Raw genomic sequence first — 24,659 nt, 5'->3', positions numbered from 1 at the left:
TGCACGCGTGATTGTGGGAATTCCATCATGTATTCCCGCTCTTGCACACGATCGTAATGTCGACACAGAGGCTCGCGCGACTTGTTCGGATGCCTGTCCTAGGCGGTCATCGAAGCCTCTCGTTCTCGTGTCAAAATTTTGAGAAGGATTTTCGAGACCCGTTTCCTCTACCGCTTTCTTCGGATAAGTTCATTCAGACAGATCAAATTGATGAGAGTCTTTTGCCTCACCCTATCCCCCGGCCCAACGAGTCACTCGATTCTCTGAGAGCGCGCCTCAACTATCAATCCAGGAAGCGAGGGACTCTGGAAAATGACTTATTGCTCAGCACATTCGCTAAAGAGCACATTACCACTATGACTCGCGCCGAACTCGAGGAATTTGATAAAGTGAGCGTATACCCCACTACTCTCCTCTGTAAGGGGCTCACGCTCTACCGTTACCACCTAGCTCATGGATGAACCTGACTGGGACATCTATTATTGGTCGATTGACAAGAAGCCACCTCCGTCACGATGGGCTGGTACTAGGATTCTCGAAAAGCTGCGTGTCCACGCCAGGAATGAGGGGAGGGTGGTGCGGCGGATGCCCGAGCTCCCACATTTGGACCGGCGGCCATTAGAGAACGTGTGATTGCGCTGAATCGGCCGTAACATTGGCTTGGGGGCTGCTGGTCGAAGTATTGGTGTCCAACGAGCTGGGCATTGCACATTCGCTACCTTCCGACCAATTTCATTTGTATTGTGCGCATAACAGTTATGTACGCAATATACAAGGCATGGGAACTTCGGTCACCCCCCGGCTTCCTTGCATTGCTAGGCAAATGAGCAGCGTATTCCTGATAGTCTCGGCCCGTAACAGTAGTGACCAGTCTGGATCCTAGGCAGGACTCCGGCCCCTATGACTTCATAACAATATATTCTGGATCCAATCCACTAACCATGACTTGAATTTGGGCGGAGCAACGTTATGTACACGAAGAAAGAGTACGACAGCACTGAGACGGACTCTGAACATTTGAAGTCACATTCGTAACCACAGGGTTTGTTGCTACTCTCGGCGTCGTCCTTGTGTCGTTTTCAGAATCCTTGGGACTAAGCACAGAAGTACTGTTGACGTCATCAAGAGCACTGAAGGGCTGTCGATTGAAAAGGCACCTTTTTGGGAGGTGCAGTGGCGGTAGAAGTGGAAGCGTAAGTACGTACCCGACATCTTCCAACTCAAAACGGGCCACGTTGTCGTGTACGTCGTGAAATCGTGCGGTGACCTGTACTAGGCAGGATCCCAGCCTCTACTAAAGTAGGACCTGTACCGGTCCCGCAATAGGTGGGCAGTAGAAGTTCTTCCAGCGACTCGTGGACGGGATGAGAATCCCGACGGGAGACCGATTTGGGGTGTAGGTAGTGAGCGGAGTTGTGGGTGAAAGGAACGCACTGCAGCCTGGTATACGCCAGTGGCAAGCGTGAACCAGTGATCGCCCGCAGCGGTACACATACCCGTGGAGTCGAAAAAAGTGTTCGTGTCACTGACGGGATGCGTTCAACATCGGTAGCGTCCACCTCAAGCCTTGCTCTCACCGTTTGGGTGCACTCTCAGTCCAAGTGGCAGACCCCCCGGGTCTTCCTCCGTCATTCACTTCCATTTCGACCCAACTGAGATAGCCTTCACTCCCTTCACATCCGCCGCAACTACCTACTGGGCGGCCACGCGTCTCAACGTCCGTCCACTTCCCCAACTATCATGCCTCACAGTCTCTCCTTCTGTCATTGGCTTCCATTCAAACCCAGGTTACCACCAAGCGTTCGCTCTCACATTTTCATCGGGAACTGCATCACCCTCGATTCCGACGGCACGCAGGCTGCCAATTATCGATCAGTTGAGTATGGAAATGCTTCTGTATGTATCGCTCCATCTTCCGCCGCTCTTGACATCCGTCTCATCTCAAGTTTGGCGCTCATGTAAGTCGCTTCATTTGCTCAGCTGCCTTTCCTTCTACTTCTCGCCCCCCTCTCGGATCCTCTCATGGCGCTCAACAATACGTTGCGTTCGCACTTCACAGGGTGTGCTTTTCTAAATTCGACTCCAGAAATAAACAACAATCGTTCGCACAGTGACATCTTAATTGGTGTGTCTAGTTTCTCTTCTGGTTTCCCCACCGCTGCCGCAGCATTGGCCTCCCAAGCCAGGTTCTGATGCCGCAGATGCACACTCGCTGTGAAGTTCGCCTTCTTCGTCCTGAAGACCAGTTCGATTCCTCCCCCCTTCCGTACTCTTCATACGAGGATCCTTCATCCCTCGAATTGTCCGTGAAAGAAAAAAGAGTTCATCGATGCTTCCACCCTGTCCACCTTGGGGGTGGCGACGAACTCCCCACTGACGACTCGCGGGAGGAAGGAACCTTGACGGAAGAGAAGATCGCCAATGGAAGGAGGAGGAATGGTACTGGTCTTAGGTACGAAGAAACCGAATCTAATACAGCGACATCCGAACCTGGCCCGTAAGTGGAGCAGCATGGTACCGGTGGAGATGCCAAATGAACAGCGGGCGCATCAATGAGGAAGCCGCTGTGAAGGCGACTATTGTTCATTTCCGGAGCGCTGTTGAGAAAAGCATAGGCAGTGAAGTGAGTGCCATTAGGCACAAGAGTCGGCGCAACCTTTTCCGAAAAGGCTGTGCGAGTCACGCGCACACAATAACGTGACTTTTTTTGGATAGCCATTCAATTTTTTCGAATTATTTTTCCGTGACATTACTCTGCACACAGAGTCACTAACCACTCCCGATATTACGCAATTGGCGACGCTGAAAATTTGTCATCATCTTCCCTTTTGGGTTGTTTCCTTTTCTTTACATGCTTTCTTTTACGTCATCCTGTCCCTTCTCTTCTTTTACTTTCCTTCCGCTCCCACTCGGCTCTTGTCCTTAAAATCTCGGTTCAACCATATGCATTTTCTTCCTCTTGCACGTGACAATGTCACCCATGCATTAAAAGGTGTCAATGTGCCCCTTGGTGATGTTCCTATGTCTGACTACAGGTATTCCATCGTCTGTCCTTGCGCACGGTAGTCCGTGAAGGCATATGCTGGTTCCACTGTGATTTGTCGCCATACCACCTTCTTTTTCACTTTGCCTTTAAATGATTCCAGACTCCGAATGACTGGAAAAATTGGATTGTGTTTGTCAGATGTCTGCATTCCAATTAAACACATGCCTTTATAGCCTACTTGTACTTATATTTGCGAAACAAACTGAAAAAAAAAATAGAAATAGGTTCATGCTGGGACAGGTGAAAGGAAACAAGGGCTGTGCAGAGTCAAGTGAAGTGCGAAGCGCAAGCACTCTAGTAATGGGAAAAGAGGACCTTTGGTTACAGAGGACCCAGTGCACAGCGTGGGGCCTAAATTTACAGGACCCGCTGTAGAGTAGCGGGAATAAACATGTATTATTTCAGAACTAGCATGCTGGAGTGGTGGAATGACGTGTAGTGCTGAATTAGGCAGGATACCAGCCTCCAGAGCTTTCAAAATATAACCGTATGCAAATATATGCTAATCCGCACTGGGTTGATGGCGAAGGCCGGCCATGACGGCCAACGACTCCTGTAAGCAGGTTACCAGCCTCTATTGGAATAGACAACGACTGGCAAGGGCAATGGCACGCGACCCGTAACCACACACCGTAGATGAGGAAGGACAGGGGCGGTCGGTGGTGGAATTGACCTGAGATGAAGCGCGTTGACCATCAAAAGCCGACTGGCTGGAAATGGAACCCTAAAGGTTAATCATTCAGTTGAGGCAGGCCAAATTGTGGCAAGATCCCAGCCTCTAAAAGTAGGGAAAGAAAAAAGAGAAAAAACCACAGCACTCAGCTGATCAGACTACCATGGTACCCACTGAGCGACACTCGACTTCGCAGATCGAATGGGATGCGGTGCTTTCCGAATTCTGGATTGCTATATCTTAAGGCGGCTACGGGCAAAGCGACGAGTGTCGATGTTTGGGGGAAGCTCATCCAAACCATGCCCATTAATCGCTCATGCTGAACTAATCGGTGGGCGTTGCTCAGACGAGTTGAATAATAATATTAGGCCCAACACTTATTGACATATGTTGACACCGGAGTGCTGTTTTTGCCACTTGGCGTGTGGTCGGGGCACGGATTCCTCACTCCTTCCGCAATTGTAATGGCGTCCTCCAAGGCTCTTCATCAATCGTTTAATTTGTAAGAATGTCGGTGTATCGTAATGAACACATCCTGAATCTCGATTTCCAGATACATTACTCCAGACGTATACTTGTTCGAGCCTACGGATTCCAATGGAAATGCTGACACGTTCAGCAAGTCGCTTGTAATATCAAGGCACTCTGCTGAGATCACGCTAAGTGGTAAGTGGAATACATACGTCTGTGTGTTTCTTTTTGACTTAACTTATCCCACACAGATTCCAGCGTGTCTACACCTTCCAAGTCTTTCCATGCGCTCACCGTTTACGGAATCATGGGGATATTGCCCCTTACAACCAGTACTCATTAACTTCTTGTCCCCTTTTCTCTCTCGTTCTGAAGATCTTTCATCCCAGCGGACTATCTGGTCTTAATAACCGGCCGTTCTCCCGCCAGGGGTAGGATGAATGGCCATACCATTTACCTTGCCACCGAATTCCGCGTTCTGCCGATTGCCACACCCAGTGCCAACACTCTTATCTCGCATCCCGTCGAGCGACACCTCGTTGGCTTGGTGGAAAATCATCTTTCCGCCAGTGTGTTGTGGTTTAGCTACGGATGGGACTTGACACGTTCACTTCAGGCTCAAGCATTGAGGCCCAGTGAAGGGAAGGCGTTGTGGGAGACAGTGAGCTATTGCGAACATGAGGTCCATGGGGATGATGTTGAGTTTGGTATTAGTTAGATGATCGTTTCTTTTGGAACAAGTACATCCAGTCTCGGTTTATCGACATCACGACTTCAAATTCATCGCAAGATGTCAGTGGATACTTTCCCTCCGCATTCTGATATAACTAACCCAATCCAACTTCTAGCTGAGTCAATTCATCCTTCCTGTCATGTATGGGTGTGAGTGCGTGGCGCTCTACTCAAGGGTATCATTCTTACCATTCCATGTCAGCTTTTGAAATGCGCCAGTTACATATCGGCCGTATTCCCTTCAACTTCGTCCTCATCTCCCGCCGATCCCGCTACCGTGCTGGAACTCGTTATTTCACCCGGGGTATTGACTCAGAAGGCCACGTAGCGAATTACAATGAGACCGAGCAAATCATCTTCATTGATGATGAGGACGATGCTGCGTCCCAGAATGGGAGCTCCTACGGATACGGTGGTTTAACAGAGGTGAAGGGTACGACACGAATGAGCTTTGTGCAGACCAGAGGGAGTGCGCCGTTCTATTGGGCGGAAATCAACAATTTGCGATACAAGCCCGACTTGCAGATAATGGAGAAGAGTGACACTGTATGAATTTTTTTTAGCACCTCTGTAAATGCATGCTCACGCATCCCTTTCAATCAGCTCGTCGCCTTTAGGCTTCACATTCGCGAACAACTGCAAGTCTACGGAAAACAACTTCTTCTCAATCTCGTCAAGCAGAAGGGTCATGAAAAACCTGTCAAGGAGGCATACGAACGAGTCGTAAGCGACAGCAAGCTCCCTGATGTCCGCTACGAGTACTACGATTTTGCCACGGAGACGAAAGGGATGAAGTTTGAGAAAATCAAGTCGCTCATCGACAGACTCCGGGATCAACTGGAAGAGATTGGTTACTGCCGGGTTAGCGATACGAGTTCGGCTCCTGTTCGGCAGCAGAACGGGGTCGTTAGGACTAACTGCATGGTATGACGTTCCGAACTCCGGAGACAGGGATTTTTCTGATGATGGGTAACCAGGATTGTTTGGACCGGACCAACGTCGTGCAATCGGCTCTTGCGAAGGAGGTTCTTACGATGCAGTTACGCTCGATAGGTGTTCTAAGCGAGAAAGAGTCGTTGGACGATCATGAAGATTTCATGGAGGTCTTTAGAAATGGTACTTTGTGCATCTTCCCATGCCGCTATCCCACACGATTCATCATTGTCGTCTCCGACCGCAGTTTGGGCCGATCATGCAGATTACATCTCAAAGGCGTACAGTGGCACTGGCGCTTTGAAGACCGATTATACTCGAACTGGGAAGCGAACGAAGCAGGGTTTGATTCAAGACGGGCAGAATTCGATTGTGCGATACCTCAAGAACAATTACTTCGATGGACATCGGCAAGATGCCCTCGATTTGTTCTCTGGAGCTTGGATTCCGAGAAAAGGGCCTGCCATGGCTTTAGCTCTGGTCACTGACAGCAGACCGCTTGTCACCCAAGCCGTGAGTTGTCGGTGCATTCAGAGTCCTCAATTTCAATTCACTCTTCTTTTCTTTCGTTCCAGATGCCATACGTTTTGTTCTTTTCAATCTTCATGGTGTTCGCAGGCATGATTCTTCCACGCCAGTCGAGTCAGTCATATTTTCCCTCACTATGCACTAAACTCAGGGTTGCGTCATTTTCTTAGAGTATTCTCTTTACTATTACAACCTTTTCTGGTTTCTTTTTATCACCATTTCGCTGGTGTACATTCTCGGCCATGGGGTTGAGTACGTGCAATGGCCCCGACTCAACCCGCCGAACGAAGTTATCTTCTATGAAGGGCCTGGCTACAAGAGTGGCAGGAAGGGCACTGGATTTACCATTCCCTTTGGTCTCCACGATCACCTGCTGAAACGGGGCGTCAAATTGGGAGGGACGTTCTCTGGTTCTGGGGCTCAGCATCGACGGGGAAGGGCTGATGAAATAGAGATGGGGCTTAAAAAACGCACAGACTAAGTCATATTCTAATTAGTTTTCCACTGCTTTATTGGCCCTTCCTCCGCTAATATCAGTATCCATAATTTATTGGTACGCACCCGTTTTGCTCTGCTCAATAATGGGACCTGTTTTTGAACTCGCTGTGACTATTCATGCAACCGATGCATTAAGCCATTAGAGTAGTACATACACCCAAAGGTATGATCAATTAGGGACGAAAGTGAGAAGCTACAGAACCATGTCCATCCTCGAAAGAATAATGATACAGACAGCAGTGGCATAAAAAAGATGTGAAAGAAACCAAGCCCCGAAATCACTCTTATATATCATGACGATCCACCCAGACGCCCCCACCCAAAAAGATCTTTACTCTTTTCTTGGTGATCTGGAAGTTGACGAGGCTCAACGAGAAGGCTTCGCCGGTACAAATCTTGCAAATCAGTTCCGTTACCCTTGGATACGTCGCCAAACATAGCAGTCAAATACTTCTGGGCCTCGGGGATTTCGACCAGATTGTATGGAAGCTGGAATCTTTGCATATCTGGATAGATAAGGAGTAGTAAACGCGCGAAGGTCGGCACCAGGCATGGAGCGTGCACGTACCCTGAACAATTCGGGCTAGTTGGTGGTAACGGTGAAAGTTGAGCAGTGTTCGGCTTGGGTCCTGGGGGGAAGCACGGCTCTGGGGGTTCCCATCACGACAGAAAATAATGTCTGTTAAATAAATACCTAATACAGATGGCACACTCAAGACGGAAATCAAAAAGATGAGGGTAGCACCTACCGAGAAAAGGAATGACCGGAGGAGTAAGGGCGCGTAACCGTGATCGATACTCGGCGTGGTTCCGGGAGTGATCTACAACCCTGCGAAGGGCATCCATCATAGTTCTCGACCGCGAGGACAAGCCCTAAAGCGATCGGTATTTGAGAGCGCATGTAAATACACTTGAAGCTACTCACCGCCCATGTTTTCGTCAGACGAGAAATTGTTGACGAGTCAAGAGCCGCCATTACAGCCCGCAACGTACTGAAGTTGTTCAGCTGGTTTAAACAACGCTGTGACGAGATGTTTGAGACGAGTCGCTACAGCACATCGCTAGTCCACTCACGTCAGCCAGCTTGATGAAATACTTCAATAACCCGGTACGTTTTTTTGTATCGGACTCGTTCAGAATGCATTCCGTCACCCAACCTGTGATAGAAGTACTGAGACTAGTCACAGCCCTCACAGAATCGGCCGGTCTGACACCGGCTTGGCCAGAGGCCAGCAACTCCTCAGGCTTGATAGCGCAGTATAAACGGCTTTCGATGAGAGTCAACTGCCTCGCAAGCTCAAGGATATCAAAGTCGGTGATTGAAATCGCCGAGAAGTTCGTCTTGATCAAACTATTGTGCAGGGTCCTATGCATGACGGGTGTAGGTGGGACACCGCTAGAGGTTGAACCAGGAGGTGGCACTTGACGCGGCTTCAATCGGTCGTTCGACTTGGCACGGTTGAGCGCTTTTGGTCCATTTGCCACATCGTTGGCCTCTTGTTCGCGTTTCTCTAACACGTCAGCGATGCGCTTGACATGGGCGCTGATGTTCGACGCGCTGACCATTTTTTCCTGGATAAAGTCCTTCAGTCTGAGAATGACAACGCTATCTTGCTCTGGCTTCCAGTGAAGTTCAAGCCATTTATTCAGAAGATTGCACACCCGGACACGGACGGGAACGAGCTTCCGGTCGTGCCACATCCGAAGTTCGGTGGGAGTCAGCATCGAAGGATTGGGGGGTGAAATAGAGAAACGGCTGATGACAGCAGTGAGAAGTTCGTCGGGGGTGGTAAAGAGTCTGAAGGTAAGATAGAACGCAGCAGCCAAAGATGAGTCGGGTGTGGGTAGAGCAGGCGTCATCTTTTCAACTAGAACTTCTAGCGTGGCGCCGATGAGCGTGCCGTCCGCGTTCAGGGCCTGATCCCTTGAATCAAAGTTAGACATCATAAGCCATGCATCAGGATCGTCGGATTTGCGCATGAGTTCAATCTCCGTAGGCACAGATGCCTCGTCGACCGATTCGATTGTAGGTGAAGACGAAGGAAGCGCTGGCAGTACACCCATCTCCATTTTCGCCTCCAAGAGGCTGCGAGGTGGATGGTCTGGGCGAGCGGAGTCCGATAAAACAGCTGAATCTGGTCTTGGCGGGGCAGCAAGTGGCTCGAAGCTTTGGCGTCCTTGCGACACGAAGCCTGAATCCACATCGTCGCTACTGATGTACTCTGCAGACACACGAACAGGAACATCATCAATCTTGATAGCAATGTTCGGTGCCGAACGGGGAAATTTGACAGTGACTGGAGTCCTTGAGCCGCGGGACCCAACAGACGGGGGTGCTTCCAATGAATCCCGAGTAACCTGGCCCTTTGTCTCATTCAGCCCGGCATCGGAAGAGGGATCACGAGTCGGACGAAGAGTAGGGTCTTCCACCAGGGAACTTGGAGGTTCTGTATCATGTTGTACCACAGGAAGATCCGTGGCTATGTGGTTATTGACAGAGCCGATAAGGGAGGGTCCGTATGGTCCATCAATGGTTTCACCATACGTAGATGTGGTATATCGTGAATAGGGAATAGATACTGTTGGACTACCGGCTCTTGGTGGGTGATGAGGATCGGTTGAAGGTGGCGGAAGGACAAAAATCGTGAATGGCTCCTCTCCTATACGCCTACTGAGACACAGCTTAACGCTTGTCACGCACTCGGCACCAGCACGCAAAGCGCCCGTTGCAGCTTGGAGACATGTTCCTTTCTCTTCATCCTCATTCTCTGAGGCACGCAAGGATGTAATTGCCCGGATCGAATCCACTAGTGATGAAGTGTACGCGAATAGATTCGACTTAGCCGACTCAAGCTGCATGAACTCTCTCGGCTTTTGTTCTACAACCTCAGGAGTAGCCATGACGGAATCAACAAGCGCTAATAGTTGACGGACTTGGTCGACAGTCTCGCGAGTCATCTCTATTAGATGCCCTTTACTTGATGCGTGCGCACTTTGTGAATGCGAATGGACATGCCCAATGAATGCAGCAATGATCGATAGTAATCTATCATGTGTGGTTCGAAGTGTGACCAGAACCTGTGGGGTGGACGTGGGCCCAGCTGGCCAGTTCACGGCCGCATCGGCGTCAGCATCAGCTCCTAGCGAAGACATAGATGAACCACTATTGTGCGTCGACTTCGGACTAGGGGCTCTACGAAAGAACCCATGTGAGGCATACCCAGGGGTTTGTTCAGCATCAGAGGTATTCGCACTTGAGGGAATTGGGGGAGGCTGGGGATCGGATGGTTGGAATAAGGGGGAATTGGGTGGGAGGGCACTTCGGGATCTTCGGAAGTCAACCATACTTCTTGCTCTCAACTTAGACGAGGACGCATCCCGATCGTCGTTCAATCGCCGACCTCGGACAATGTCGTCGCCTGGGGGGCGGTTTGAGGCAGCTATCGCTCGCTCGTACGCTTCTTCTACAGGAGATGATCCCTTTCTCTCTGGAAGCTGAAGTCCACAATCCACGGCTACGTTTAGAAACATGCGGACATGCAGATACACAGTCTCCCCAATGCTCATCATCTCGCCAATTTCGAAATCTAATTCCTCATCATCTGGAGCCACGAACTCAGATGCTTTCCGGGCTTGAGCTACCAGCTTCGCGAGATCGGTCAGGACGACTTTGCGAGCAGAAGCGAGTTTTGGAAACTGAGCCAATGCCGGAGAGTCCCGTCCTAAACAGTCGGTGGCGGAAAGGACTGAGCGAACGCATGATATTACACACGCTGTAGAAGGCTGAAAGTGATTTATGCGGCGCGCGGTCACGGCGTTTTGGAGAAGAGAAAGAGCTTGGACTAGAGAAACCAGAACAGCAGGAACGCCATGCGTGTCCTCTGAGGGAGATGTCTGAGCATGTTTCCCGCGTGAATTTGAAGAGCGCAATGACTTATCACGGCTAAGGTGGTGTCGATGGCGGATGCGAGACTTCGAATTGCGTAAAGTTAGGGTTACTTTGGATCAACAACGGAAGTTACACTTACCCTTTTATGGCGAGATGGTGGAGAGTGAGTGGACCCAGTAGCTTGAGCGCTGACATAGTTGCTTGGAAACCACCCCCGTCGCCCCTCAAGCTCTCCATCCCACCATCCTGTCGGATCACGGTTGTGGACGCGAACTACCTGTCCGGCCCGAAAACTAAGGCACTGAACGTTGGCAGCAACAGGAACAAAATCGTGCATGGCAAGCACAAAGTCGTCTCCAGCTGGTGAAAATTGATCATCCTCCGCAGGATAGGGAACAACTGGCTCGTTCTCATCATTAACTACAGCAACGCCTCTTCCTGTTGGAGAGCGAGATCTGGATGGTCCCGCAGCGGAGTGATTACTCGGGTCACTCAGTACAGGATTGTCAGAAGCATATTGGGTTGGCTGGTAAGAAGCAATTGCTGTATCCAACGCTGGAGGGCGTCGTCGCGTGGCAAAAGCCATGGACGATAAAAAGAAATTAGAGAATCGTGATGCTACAACAAGGAGACGGTGTACGGCACGAAACGTAGCCTCGATGCAGGTGATGTGTCAGGGGGATCCCTGCACAATCAGAGGGTCAATGAAGAGGGTACTGAGAAGCCAGCTGGACGCGTCCTATATCTCTAGACCCCAACTACACTGCGGATTCTACAGCAGACAATTCTAAGAGAAGGTACGAAGGCACGAAAAATGAAAAAAGCTCACGGAGAATCTCAAGTCGAGGGTGGGTTCGTTACCGTCTTCTGCTGCACGTGATTTATCGTGATTCATTGAATTGGCCAAATTTATCGTGTGGGAAAATGATAAAGCGTACGCGGGGATACTACCCACACGATCATCACCCACAGTTTAAGCTGGCCGATCGCGATGCTTACTGCGATACGTGGTTTCATGCCTTCAAACCCTGAATTTTTATTGAGCATTTGACACACGTCCTCAACAGACACCACCTTGGAAGGTGGCAACCAGGGGTTATCCCAATATTGGTCCATCAACATCAGCATTACTTATTGACGTGTTTACGCTTCCCGTATGAGCGCTATAACACATTCCTTTCCCAGGAAGTGAACCGGAGTGGATCATTTCAGGCCAAAGAAATAAGCAGCTCGAGCCTTCGCGTCGACGCTGAAACCCGCCGCGCCGCTCGAAGAAACCAAAAAACCACAATTTGCAACAGGCCAAGGCACCACATGTTTTGCGCGAATGGCAAGAATTCGTTGGTTCCTTGAAGTATCATCAAATATATAGGTAATGCCTTTCGGGTGCTCTGTGAGCAGGGAAAGTTTTTCCGCTCGAACCACACAGATGTGTGGGAATACGGGTGTTGCCGAACCCTACGCTCCCATCTTCAACGTCATCCTCAGCCCACTACTAGCAGGCCCATGCGCAAATCGGCCCGTTGGACACACAAGACACCTTCTTGAGTGCATCAGAGATTTCCTTGCTCAGCACCGTTGATGATGTTGCGTTCCAACACTCGTGGGCCAAGTTTGCCCGCGTACCGTTCTGATGGCGAATTGACAAAAAGTCCACGTTCACGGAAACGCTTGCTTGGCCTTTGGCTCTTCCGTTTGCGGCCACTGATTAAATATCCATTGTTGGTCATTATACTTGCATTATTATGGTTTTTCTATCGATGGGAACTTCATTTCGAAATATCGCTAATTTCACGACCATGGATCCGTCAAGGAGTTACGAAAATTGAGCCATTGTTAGGGTGCTTCTCTCCAGAGCGCCTAAATGCTGATGGGAATCAATATAACTTTACTCTCGCCCGCGCTCCAAAGACGTATGATGTCCAAAGTGGTCTTCAACTGCGCCATAACATGGACTGTTACAACCTTGCCGGAACCATACCCTCTCCGCTTCCATCTCCTCACGGCTCCCCTTCCCTCCCACGCTCAGAGCGGACAAATTATCATACGTATTGGCCATCAGACCTTCTACCCTTCGATGAGCGTCATGAATGGACGTTGAAATCTTTCTTCGCCACCCAAAACATACGTGAATCTACACTGATTATATGGACGGATGACGCTTCGGTCTTAATGACGCGTCCTCGAATTGCCATATTCCTCGCCGCCTATCCGGAAGCGTTCGAAGTCCGCACGGTGGAAGTCGATACCCTAGCTCATCGAACACCGTTGCACGGTTCGCCACTACTCAAGTCTAGCGATCAGAAAACATGGATCGGTAGTGATCTTCTCCGGTTGCTAGTCCTATGGGCTCATGGTGGAATTTGGATCGACATGGACTCGCTCCTGACACGAGATCTGAACCCGCTCTTGGAGCACGAGTTTGTCACCCAATGGGATTGTTACGGTACGTTATTTTTGTGCCCCCATTCTCCCCCCTTCTGGCACAATCTCACGGTGGCCGGTGGATTCCATTCAGATAACAAATACCAGCCCACAAACGGCGCCTTAATGCATTTCCACAAACATTCGCCCTATCTCTGCGAAGCTTTTCATATTATGCACACTTGCTCTCCCCCAAAGCCCGGATCTACAGACTGGGGATCATACCTCTACTCCAAACTTTGGCGACGACTTGTCGCTGCATCCATCCCGCCATTCAAGATTCTCCCTTTCTGTTTCTCTGACGGATGCTCATGTCGAATGGACAATCGATTACCAGATCCATTCGCTCCAGACGGCAGGACATGGGGAAACGGCCTCAGCCTGAAGGAAGGTGGCGATTTGGATAAGACGTTGAGAAAGGTATTTGCTGTGCATTTGCACAACCAATGGGAGAAACCGTTCCCCGCTGATGGTTGGGTGGAGCGGCTACTCCTTCGGCGATACACTGGTGCCCTCAGAGAGCGCAACTAACTTATCCATTCTTCACTGCTGATTAGTTTATTGATCATCTTGCCTGTACCTCAACAGCACACCTAGTTAGAGTTTGCTATCCAGGAATGTACGTCACCACGGCACCTGTACAAGACAGGAGCGGTGCCATGTTTGGAGCAAAATCCTAGCGAGGTAGAAGGCAACTACGCGATTGGTTGACTTGCAGGATGAGTGCACTAGACCCTGCACAAGCAGCTGTATTTGGTCATGATGGATGGAAGCGTCCAAAAATGTTCTCCTGTTGCCACTGCGACATGCCCTCCTGGTCATGTCCGTTTTAAGTGGACCGGTTCTTCGCATTGAACCCCTGTGGTGCTGATCCTTCGACACTTCCCCGGCGCTGTCTAGTTTCTCTGCCCAACGCCGTATTCTCCTTGGTGATGTTGCGTTCCAATGCTCGTGGGCCAAGTTTGCCCGGTTACCGTTCTGACAGCGAATCAAAAAGTCCACGCTCACAGAAACGCTCGCTTGGCTTGGGTTCTTCCGACGTTCTCGACCACTGATCAAATACCCATTTCGGGTCATCATACCTGCATGAGCACTATGCTGAAGCACGTGTGACACTGACGGATTGGCAGGTAAATGCGAATACCACTGGGCACCGAAAAATACTCAGGGCGTGTCCTGCAAAACTCGGGGTCTAGAGTCATGGCAGGTGTCTTGTGAGTTCATGCTCATTGGCGGCAAGAGGCTACCGAGTATAATTTCGATGTCAAACAGTTAGGTTGGCAAGAGCCGCCATGCAACAGTGCATGATGAGGAGCATAGCGGGGAAAAGCTAGCTATAAGATTAAAGATAGAGAAGCTCTGAGTGGGAGTGATTGGCTCATAGTTAGCCGATCCAGTGGGCCGGCATCATGCCGGCGCTGCAGCCATGCAGCCCCTTGCCTCTAATCGTTCGGGACTCAGGATGTATCCCTATCCTTACTTGCGCAAAATATGGCTGACATTGGAAAGTGCCTTTAGCGCACGTCAAGAACAGGGTCTCTGGAGCTCCACCTGAATTTCATGTCATAAACACAAGTCTGGGGGGCATTAAGGTGTCTGAGGGTTGCGCGTCCTGTGGTGGCTCTCCTGGCCTCTGCCACGTCTTCGCGGGAAAAGGACCAAAGAAGTATGATGGGTGAAACCTGATATGATCAATAAAGCTTCCCTGAATTCACTCTGAAGGTTGAGATTGGCTGAGTGGCGAATTCTGTGCTCAGTATTTCCCCTTCTTTTGTCAGTGTCGGAAGTGGGGTATCACGATACGTGGCGTCCTTCAACGGAAAGTTGAGAGCGTTGGCATGCACATCAACCTCTAGGGATGAGGAGAAATCTAGTCGCAGGCAAGAACGATACAAATTGCCTTGCTTCTAAAATTAATTTATCCGTGCGCTGGATGATCAGCCTGTGGGCAACAACCAGCGGTTCAACGAACCTGTACAGGGGGGGAGGTGGTGTTGCGAAAATTACTGACAAGAACTCACTAATTCTCGCTAGCGCCTTATTGAGTGGAACTCGGCAAGATACCAGAACGAAAGCGCAAATTGAACGCCATGAAACGCATTATAAGGAGTAACACCCGCCGGACAGCTATAACGCCCATTGTTGGCGTGGTCTTGTGCGTGTTTGGGACTTCTAGATATTTAGCCTGAGTTACTGCAAGGGCAAGGATCTTCGGAATAAACACACAAAAATAAAGTAAAAATCAGTCTGATTTGAATCTACCGTCCTCCTCCGCAGCCCATGTTCCATTGACGAGTTCGGGGTCTTGTGCAACCACCAGATGGATGCTTCTGGGGACTCAGCCACGCTTCAGCTAACCACACTCTCACGTTCGGCTCATTAATCGAATGAGATTGTTCGGTAGGCAGGTTACCAGCCTCTATTAGTATATTGTTCGGCAAGGTGACCCCATTGATGCTCGATATAGAATGTTTTGGGTTGGCTATTTCAAAAGCCCCTTGCAGGCTCCATTCGTTCAGTCGAGTAGTGGGCTCGGGAAGACCAATGCGTCCGTTGTACCATATTGTGGCCCGGAAACTCGAAGTCTTCGCTGGACATGCATCCCCATTGCCTGAACATCTCTTCGAAAGCACTCGGCATAGAAATGTGGACTTTTTTTTTGGTTTTCCTGTCTATCTGAAGTTCATCTCATCCCCAATGCGACTCTGCTGCCAGGTGATCATCCTTGTGGATGATGGCCTCTGGATTTTTGTAAACTTCGGATTTCGCGATGGTTCATGAATCGTGAAATATTCCCAACATTTATTGTCGTGAGATCATCCACCCATGGGATAAATTTTCGACTCGGCATACGAGATAATCCTATCCTCTCGCCTTACCTGCACGAGCAACTCAAAATCTGAAGTTGCCGCTTCATTGCAAGATATTTATTCCGTATACTCGACACTTGAGGTCACGGTAACTGGCCGAGTCACCAAACAACAATGACACTTCCCTGTTCTTATGCACGTCTCCGCTCCATTGAATGTCTGCGAATAAAGCAATCCCCCCACGCTCCCTGATGTTCGCATGTACGTTAACATATACCACTGTGGACGTGAAGCCACTTAGCTATAGAAAATAGACTGACGGATTTGTAGATTGTTTCCTCAAACATCTTTATCATTGAAGCGTATTGCATGATACACTCATTGTGGCCAATGCATACTCAAAGTCAACGCCGTTTCCGAAGAAGGCAACACCTAATGGCCCATGGTTCCCTCAATTGAATTTGCCTCGTGTTCATTGCATGGGCGCTTGTTCAACATTGATCCAGTGACCGAGCTTGATCGGGCCTCCCAACCTCACTCTCCCACATCAACTGTCACATAAACCGGCACTATGGCTCGCGACGAATATGCTCCATCGTCCTCTCAACATGTTGTCCCTGAACTATCTCCAAGTGACACCCAGTCGTTGTATCCCTCACTTCAAATGATACCACCCGAGATTTCTGTCACCGGAGATCGAACGGACCAAACCACTGGCTACGATCGAAATAATGAATCGGAGGGATCTCATCTTCGGCCTCCTGGGGGCCTTTCAAGATCTCCCAGTAGATCTAGAGATCCGAGGCAACTGGTATCCGGGGCCTCGCAACGCCTAACGGGGCTATTTCGCAGGAGCCCAAGTCCCGGTCCTAGACCACAAAATGTCTCGCCTCCCGGGGAATCTAGTCCGACAACAACCACTCGTTCATCTTCCCATATCACGAAGCTATCGCTATCTCAGCCCTCATCCCCAGATAATTCTCACTCAGCTCGCCCAACAAGCACCAATTATGAACCAAGTTCAGCCGTCCGTACGAAACTGAAGCACGTAGATGTGGACATCAACTTGCCTCTATCAGAATCAAAGCCACTATTGGGCGCCGTCCCCGCCAGCGATGGAACGAAAACAGTTATCAGCGCCACGAAACTTATGCTCCAAACTGCATCATCTGCTCTCAAGATATCCCCTATTCCATACGCCAGCCAAATTACAGACCTCCTTCTTACATTGGTCCAAGCTTACGAGGTCCGCGTAACGTTTGGTTTTGTCGTTAGTGATCGGATGTCGCTCACATTTTGTTTCTATCCGATCAGACTTTTGATGGCAATAATGAAAGTCTCGAGGGCTTTATTGACGACATCAGGAAGGCTTACACCATCATCTTGCGGCCACTCGAACTGTATCCTGGTCACATTCCTCGCGAATTGATTGCTCCACTCAAAGAACTTCACTCGTACGTTGCATACCTCTCCCTCGGTCAATCAGGGAACCTCCAAGCTTCTTGATAGTGCATTGCAAAAACAAGCCGACCGTATCAAATCCCTCAAGAGTCGAGGGTCCGTAATGAGGTTCGTAACGGGGACAAATATCGCCAAGATTATAATCGACGTGAAGGAGGGTCTCAATAAGGCAATTGCTTCATTCTCGGTTTGTAAATTTTTCTTTCGAGCGTTGAATGTTGGCCGGCTTAATGACTTTACAGGCGGAGGCAACGACGTTGAACCTCCTTCAGACAATTCAGTCATCGATGCAATGTTCGTCTTTATACATTCTTTAAAACTCCCCCCGCTAACACACTTCCAGCGGAGCTGTCGAGACTGAAGCCCGCCCCTGCCGAGCACATTCACGTGAAGAGCAAGTCAGAGTGCCTCCCAACCACTCAGGACAAGATACAGGAATCCATACTCAATCATTTGAAGGACACGAAGAACCGATTTGTCTGGTTACGGGGATCCCCTGGGTCGGGGAAGACTGCTATAGCTATGAGTGTTGCATCCACCCTTGAGGCGCAAGGCACTCTAGCAGCGTCCTTTTTTTGGGATAAGAACCAGACTGGATCGGGCCTCGATTCTACTAAACGGTTCCCTTCCACGCTGGCACATCAACTTGCATCCTTCGATGAGGACTTCAAGATGTCACTTGTTAGGCGCCTTCGGCAGCGAGATCTGCAATTGGTCCAGGATCTGCCTCTGGACAAGCAAATGAAGGCTCTTGTTATCGAGCCGATGCGCAATCTGAGGGCGATACTACCCTCCGAAACAGATCGCCTTGTCATTGTCTTAGATGGCTTGGACGAGTGTGGAGATCTAGAAGCACTCGAATGTCTGATGGGGCTCGTCCTTATCCTCGAAGAGCTGCCAGCCACATTCGCGGTATTCGTCAGCTGTCGCCCTGAGTCACCGGTTGTATCGGCTTGGGATGAAGCTCGAAATCAGGGTCTTGTCATACCATGCAAAGATGTGGATATAATTACAAAGGAGGAGAAGTATCACACAATCCGTTGCATGGTGGAGCATGGCCTTCGAGATCGTATTAAGAAGTCTCGATGGAAACCTTCCGAGGAAGATCTTCATGCTTTCACTTTGGCTTGCCGTGAATTGCCTGTTATGGCCTCAATCCGAATCCGTGATGTCATGTGGTGGACCGGGCACGGCCGCACCCTGCAGAGGGAGTTCCAGGACTTGCTCAATCTCGCTGATGCACCCATCGATCTCAACCGGGAGTACTTGCGAATACTCCGAAGAGCCTATGTGCGCAGTTCATCTGCAGTTCCCCTGGATGTAGCCAAAATGTATCGCCTATTGGTTGGCACGATCATTGCGGCGCATAGGTCACTGAGTGTGTATTCTATGTCACAGCTTTTAGGAATTGCCGAGGATGAGGCCCAAGCCACATTGGAACCGATCAGTTCAATCATTGAACTCCCCTCAGATGACATGGCAGGTGTTAAATTCTATCATGCCACGGCGAAAGAATTCATAACGGGGGATCCAATTGGTAATGAAAATGATAAAATATTTTTTATCAACGACAAGAAAGGATATTTTCTTGGACTGCTACTCCTTCGGATTTTCAATAATTGTTGCAAGCGGAATGAATTTAGGATACCCACTAATCCCCCTCTCAGTGACAAAGAAAAATGGGCAGATTTTAAATCCTTCAGCCATCAGCCCGATTACATCCAATACATTCGCTACGTACTCTACCACCTGGACCCGGCAAAACTCTTTTCCCAAGAGTCCAATGACAATGAATTGCAGAACGAGTTCAATTCCTTCCTTACACGAAACTTCCTTACATTCATGCACGTGGGTGGGTACCCTGGCGCGCCACCAGGATTTTATGAATTCAATGTAAGTTTGAGCCGGTTCATATTACATTTATTTGACACCACTTTCGATAGAATCATGATGTAATTGAACTCCTCCGAGAATGTGCGGCCATGGATGGGGTTGCCATTCCATGGTTGCATCACCGATCTATGTCTCTTTGCTACCCACCCGAATCATCTCTTTATAAACTATATGGTCACCTCGCTGAACCTATTCGGATCTTTGGTATTTCTGGCAAGATTTTGAACCACTTGATTCCATTGAGCGAGGCTTCGCTTAATGCCCAAATCCTTATGGAGGCAAAATTAGATGGATTGCCAAAGAAGGTTGGTGGGTGGGGTCGTGAAGAGATCAATTACGAAGCTGAATTCCGCGAACCTAATGTCCGTAATGGCGTTGTGACATGCGCAGCACTCTCAAGAGATGGTCGATACGTTGCACTCGGGTTTGGTAGTGGTGTTATTGAGATTTCTGATTTCGATGATCAGCGTACAATATCTCAGTTTCAGAACCATCCATCCAATCCACCAGCATGGATTGAGTTTATCTACAGTGGTCATTGTGTCGCTACCGAGGATATCGATGGGAACATCGCTATCTACGGCCATGGTCCGCTCCCTGTGAAACTTGGCACTCTCCCCATAGGTGCCTATCCCGCTGTAACTGCAGTCTCAGATAGTGGATTCTTCATCGTACGAGTCCTACGGGACCCAGGCAAGCCTTGGTACAGCAACATGGCGTGTATATACATTTTAGGTGACCCGCACATTCAGCCGCTTGCCCCTCCTCCTTCCGACTCTTCCATTCCATCCTCCCAATCCAATTCTGAGCCAGCCTTTCCTGAGCGTCACACAATTGCATTTTCTCCAGGGGCACAATACATTGCTGCCTTTGATGGGCACAGTGCTTTCACCTGGTCGACGGAATCGGGTGATTTTATTGCACGTTATGATGTACGGGGAGATAGATCTTGGATTATAAATCCCGGAATGGCCCCTACTTGCCCGTATCACATCGCTCATCCGGTATCTACTCAACCTACTCTTCCATTGGCAGGGGATTCAGTCTATGCACATCATTCCTGCGTGGACGCGGGGCCTGACTCGGATGAGTCTTGGATCAAGCGTCCATTTTTCCATCACTTGCCCAGGCAGCAATCAGGCTATTCATTTGCCGCAGGAAAGACCCCACTAGTCGATGATTCTTATACAAACATATGGTTCAATGGAAGTTCCCAACTTGCTTTCCCAATAGAGTATCGCCCGGTTTCTCTCAAGGCAAACAGCACCAACGGCATGGAACCCTGGTATGGCGATCGACGGGTCAGTTATATAAACGGTTTCTACTGTCCTCAGTCCAGCAAGGATGGTACTCGATTTCTACTCCAGGGAAAGATGAAAGCTCCCATTGTCGTCGATATTGGTCAAACCACTTGGTATCCGGGTGCTATGCTTGATTATGATTTCTCTGTGTCTAGCGATTATCCCCCTTGCAGCACATCATCCGACATCTCTTCTCCCTGTGAGGAATTATCTGACGATTCTTACTCCGAAACATCTGATAATCCCGAAGATTGACTGCTTTAGCGTTTCACTTTTGTATAGGACTTCGCATCGTCTGTTTATTTTACGTACATCTTTGCATTTGTAACTTTATAAAATCGTTCAAGTATGATATCAATAACGATATTCTGGTGCCCCGTGCGTGGTAAGGTCTTATGAAAATTTCTAGGCCATATCCTTGTTACGCATCTAGCTAGTCGAGCAGCTTTCGCACCTCACCCCGATGCTTCAAAATATCCTCTTGTAAGAACGAGGAGAGCGTATCACAGATAGGGGATGCACAATTCCCCTCTTTTTGTTCTGGGGAACGGGTTCTTCACTCCCTCCAGTCCACACGAAAAAAAATTTCTCGATATCGAAGCCATTGATCCCAATAAGGAGACCAGCCCCCCCCAGGCTTTGAAGATGATTTCCCTACTCCATGAATCAAATTGACAGCATTTTTTGAACACGGCTGCACGAGTTGGCGAATTTCCTGTCTCTTTTGATTACTCCCTTTCTGTTGACCCGGCTTCTGGACATGGATATATTCGCGCGCACTGTAATTTCTACTTGGTAGGACTCCAGCCTCATGCATGGAGTCGCTCCTCCACCAGATCCTGGTGCTACTAGCAGGTGGGCCCACCAGAGCAAATCAACTTCAAATCCTCAACGCACTTGTGCGGCGTCCCAACGAATGCATGACGCGCTCATTCCAGCGCAGGAACAACCTCCACTCTCTCCAATCCCAGGGGCACTCCACGCGTTGTTTTGGACATCCACTGTGACCTCAGCGCTGCAAACCGGATCGGTCATTATTGCTGTGGGATAGTATTGAAGGTTCGGATCAGTGTTGTTCGCTACAGTAACGCAATCGGCTGTTAGGGCAAACATAGGTTAAGAATGAGGGTAAATTTCGTTTTTGGTTTGGTTCACCTACTTTGACATGAAGGGCTGATAGCCCCAGCTTGGAAACTTTCGCCCGTAGTACCAGCCACGTCCGGACTGCAAGTAATTTGGGCCACATAAGAAATCAGCCGCGACAATTGGAAGCAGAGCAAGTGGGGCGAAGGCACTCCAGAATCGCATTGCGACTTTCAGAAACTGCTTTTATTAGCGGGTAGTGCATATGACATGAGTAGCTACTAACCTTAGTTTCGAGCGCAAGTGCTTGAGGGACAGAGGAGAAACGGAAGGGAAACCCAGCCAGTTATGTAGAAGGCCCCCCCTGTCATTTGAGGCCGGGAAGAAGGCTTGGGCATGGAGGATGATCAGAGGCTCAATTGTGGGGTCATACTGCCAATTTGGAAGTGGACTAAAAAGGGCATGCAACGGGGGATTCAATCTGCGCCCTCGACAGGCAACTTGAACCACTACTATACATGATTGCTGCTCGTAACGTTCTGTCAATCACGGATGGGGTCAACACATGCTAATTGCTCGGATAGTCGTCATCCTCGTCGAGGAGGAAATAGCGGTAAAAGTGTTTTCGCACGGTAAGTAGAGTGTCGCTCGCATACTTGGAGATTACTTCCGGTGCGCTTTTTTTAAGCAATTCAAGCCGTCCGACAATGTCCCATACTGGTAAGCCTTCCCTTGCGAGCAGTGGAAGGATATGGTCAACCCCCACATTCGCGTATCGGTATTGAGACACATATGGAACAGGCCAGTAAGAAGAGCTAAAGATAATATTTTTTCGCTCTGCTCGTGTGTAGTCTATGGGGTGGTTCAGAGCTTGAAAGTTGCCATCAGCAATGCGTCGTTGGAAAGCTTCCCAGTCGGTGGAGCACCGCGCATGCCCTACCATGAGTCGACGATGCTCCTTGTCCGTTAAAGCTGGGTCACGGGTCCAACAAATACATGGCCCCTGATTCAGCATGACCTGGTAATAAGCAGATTCCCAATACTTCCTTCGACCAGAACGTGTTCCCTCATCCAGAAGCAGTCGATCAGACAAATTACCCGATCGTGACATCACCAAAACTAACTCCCACGCGGTGTCCGAGATAGCAGCGGAGTTGACGGCGATTCCGGCACGGAACACATCAAGGGCCGTAAATCCGTTGATGAGATGTGACTCAAGGACGTTAGGTTGAATCAGTTTTTGTGCGATTTCCATAGCTTTGCCCTCGATGTCCTCTGCGCAATACTTGTGCGCAATACAGAGCAACTCAAGGACGGGCTTGAGCTTGGGTTCAGGGCTGAAAATGCAGGATGACCCAGAGCTTGAAATGCGAAGTTGAGGCAGGATTAAATACTATATACAGTAACGGAAACGTACTCGTAAAGATAGTTCACAAAGGTTTCAAATGCCTCGGAAGAATCGTCAAGAATAACGGGTTCTGGTGAAGAACACTCATTTTCCCCCAAATCGGGGAATGCAGCACTGCATTTAGTGAGGAGAGCTTCGGGGACCTTGAAAGTGGCAAAGTTCGCGTTCGGGGTTAGACAAAGCATTGAATGCGCACCATAAACACCCTTCCTTGCACAGAGAAATTCACATACCCCGTCGGTAGACGCGTGGAGAAATGGGATTCCATTTGGCAATTACCTTGCTTGCAAGGTCACTTCCAAACCCACAATTGCGTGGGAAAAATGTGTTTATATTACTTTTACTTCTCATGTGATTCCCAATAGCATGTGACTATCCAACGAATTGTATTAACCAGTGCCCGATACCTTGCTGCTTCCCAAGTAGTATTTGCCGGCATATTCGAAGCATATGTACTTGAGTCTGCCTGCTTCAAGGCTCCGCACACAGGTCATGTACCTTGCAAATGAGAACTTCATGACTGCAAGTTCTCCGTCTTTGTCAGGCACCATAGAGCACTTGAGTGACTTCCAACCTGATAAGAGGGCAGGATGGTGGGCAACAAAGCGAAACCCTTGGCCCCCACCACTTCTCCTCGAGTTCCATTTGCGATGTTCAGATCGGTGTTTAGGTTTGATGTCACCAGCATGTCACTTGATAGGCACTGAGAAGAGGAACTCTGCACGTGTGGAGGAGATCATAGTGCTTAGAGACCCAGCTCCCCTTGTGAATGACCGTGAAGAGGGTGGCTCGCCTTCCAAACGACACTTCTCCAGACCACTTTCTCTCTGGTTAAGTGCCAAAGGCAGGAGTAAGAGATGGTGTCCCCCCTCTGTCAACCCCTTTTATCGTTTCAGACCATCATCGATTCAACTCACAGTGCTCATTATATCCGATAACTACAAAGAAAATGTCAACTGAGTGAGTGTTTTACGGATGGAGAGTCAAGGAATTAAATGACTGAGGCCAACTCCGATAACTGGCCTCATGGTTAGGCAGGATCCCAGCCTCTACTACCTCAGGTTTTTTAGCATTTTCTCCTCTTCTGATGCGATCAAAAACTGTCCGCCCGCGCCGGGAAATACTCTATCATATGGTATTCGGTCCGCCAGACTTCCGGGCGCCAATATATTTCCCTTGAGTCACATTACTTTTTGTAAGAATTAGCAAACAAATATATATGAATTATAAGGTGTTTCGCTGTTTGAGCAATATCTCCGTCAGTTTTGAAGCTTTTAGAATGAAACAAAACCGTGGATAAAGTTGAAAAACAGTCCTTTCAGATGGTAAAAATATTACAGTCAAAAGTTTACTGGTTCCCGAGATATTCACATTTCTTTCCCAATGTTCCTTCTTATTCTGCCGTCTATGTGCTATTTTCTCATCGCAGGGACATACCCTTTGAATATTACACCTATGCCAAGTTCTAGGCATGATTGTAGTAGATTAAATCTCATGCTACATGGGTGT

At 49.1% G+C, this 24,659-nt stretch overlaps 9 protein-coding genes across 9 annotated transcripts; 6 read left to right on the top strand and 3 right to left on the bottom strand.

The window, feature by feature from the left end:
* Positions 1-7: 7 nt before the first annotated feature.
* On the top strand, positions 8-909 carry EI90DRAFT_3074105 (Flavinator of succinate dehydrogenase-domain-containing protein). Its single transcript, XM_039061482.1, has 2 exons — positions 8-389; positions 451-909. Exons 1-2 carry the CDS (start codon positions 57-59, stop codon positions 631-633), a joined length of 516 nt encoding a protein of 171 aa, XP_038911843.1. The 5' UTR covers positions 8-56; the 3' UTR covers positions 634-909.
* An 831-nt stretch (positions 910-1,740) lies between these two features.
* EI90DRAFT_3239535 (uncharacterized protein) lies at positions 1,741-2,901 on the top strand (the record flags this gene model as incomplete). Its single annotated transcript, XM_039066528.1, has 5 exons — positions 1,741-1,896; positions 1,947-1,958; positions 2,136-2,452; positions 2,479-2,623; positions 2,765-2,901. The coding sequence occupies 5 exons, from the start codon at positions 1,741-1,743 to the stop codon at positions 2,771-2,773; spliced, it is 639 nt and encodes a 212-aa protein (XP_038911842.1). The 3' UTR covers positions 2,774-2,901.
* Positions 2,778-3,195, bottom strand: EI90DRAFT_3074099 (uncharacterized protein; the record flags this gene model as incomplete). The annotated part of the gene is made up of 2 exons (XM_039061481.1): positions 2,778-2,830; positions 2,898-3,195. A coding segment is annotated over one exon (162 nt), but the record flags the coding sequence as incomplete, so codon positions are not given.
* Positions 3,196-4,122: 927 nt separating this feature from the next.
* Positions 4,123-7,264, top strand: EI90DRAFT_3000211 (inositol/phosphatidylinositol phosphatase). Its single transcript, XM_039056309.1, has 12 exons — positions 4,123-4,221; positions 4,273-4,385; positions 4,442-4,522; positions 4,580-4,851; positions 4,905-4,982; positions 5,039-5,072; positions 5,125-5,468; positions 5,526-5,846; positions 5,900-6,038; positions 6,103-6,368; positions 6,431-6,497; positions 6,554-7,264. Exons 1-12 carry the CDS (start codon positions 4,184-4,186, stop codon positions 6,862-6,864), a joined length of 2,064 nt encoding a protein of 687 aa, XP_038911840.1. The 5' UTR covers positions 4,123-4,183; the 3' UTR covers positions 6,865-7,264.
* Positions 7,001-11,639, bottom strand: EI90DRAFT_3074093 (uncharacterized protein). The gene is made up of 6 exons (XM_039061480.1): positions 11,600-11,639; positions 10,910-11,542; positions 7,956-10,853; positions 7,807-7,902; positions 7,631-7,754; positions 7,001-7,575 (listed from the first exon to the last, which is right to left on the bottom strand). Exons 2-6 carry the CDS (start codon positions 11,354-11,356, stop codon positions 7,325-7,327), a joined length of 3,816 nt encoding a protein of 1,271 aa, XP_038911839.1. The 5' UTR covers positions 11,357-11,542; positions 11,600-11,639; the 3' UTR covers positions 7,001-7,324.
* Positions 11,640-12,125: 486 nt separating this feature from the next.
* On the top strand, positions 12,126-13,772 carry EI90DRAFT_2212994 (glycosyltransferase family 32 protein). The gene is made up of 2 exons (XM_039052694.1): positions 12,126-13,216; positions 13,289-13,772. The coding sequence occupies exons 1-2, from the start codon at positions 12,352-12,354 to the stop codon at positions 13,723-13,725; spliced, it is 1,302 nt and encodes a 433-aa protein (XP_038911838.1). The 5' UTR covers positions 12,126-12,351; the 3' UTR covers positions 13,726-13,772.
* Positions 13,773-17,584: 3,812 nt separating this feature from the next.
* EI90DRAFT_2213321 (uncharacterized protein) lies at positions 17,585-19,534 on the top strand. Its single transcript, XM_039052696.1, has 2 exons — positions 17,585-17,759; positions 17,809-19,534. Exons 1-2 carry the CDS (start codon positions 17,681-17,683, stop codon positions 19,419-19,421), a joined length of 1,692 nt encoding a protein of 563 aa, XP_038911837.1. The 5' UTR covers positions 17,585-17,680; the 3' UTR covers positions 19,422-19,534.
* On the top strand, positions 19,369-21,038 carry EI90DRAFT_2213284 (uncharacterized protein). Its single transcript, XM_039052695.1, has one exon. The coding sequence runs from the start codon at positions 19,448-19,450 to the stop codon at positions 20,912-20,914; it is 1,467 nt and encodes a 488-aa protein (XP_038911836.1). The 5' UTR covers positions 19,369-19,447; the 3' UTR covers positions 20,915-21,038.
* Positions 21,039-22,310: 1,272 nt separating this feature from the next.
* On the bottom strand, positions 22,311-23,335 carry EI90DRAFT_3129367 (uncharacterized protein; the record flags this gene model as incomplete). The annotated part of the gene is made up of 2 exons (XM_039064189.1): positions 22,311-23,103; positions 23,160-23,335. 2 exons carry the CDS (start codon positions 23,333-23,335, stop codon positions 22,311-22,313), a joined length of 969 nt encoding a protein of 322 aa, XP_038911835.1.
* Positions 23,336-24,659: the final 1,324 nt, after the last annotated feature.

Source organism: Cantharellus anzutake, assembly GCF_015039405.1.
Source record: "Cantharellus anzutake strain C23 chromosome Unknown EI90scaffold_57, whole genome shotgun sequence".
In the NCBI taxonomy this organism is placed as follows: domain Eukaryota; kingdom Fungi; phylum Basidiomycota; class Agaricomycetes; order Cantharellales; family Hydnaceae; genus Cantharellus; species Cantharellus anzutake.
The sequence above is the reverse complement of the archived record's forward strand: the minus strand, read 5'-3'. Positions and strand labels throughout refer to the sequence as shown.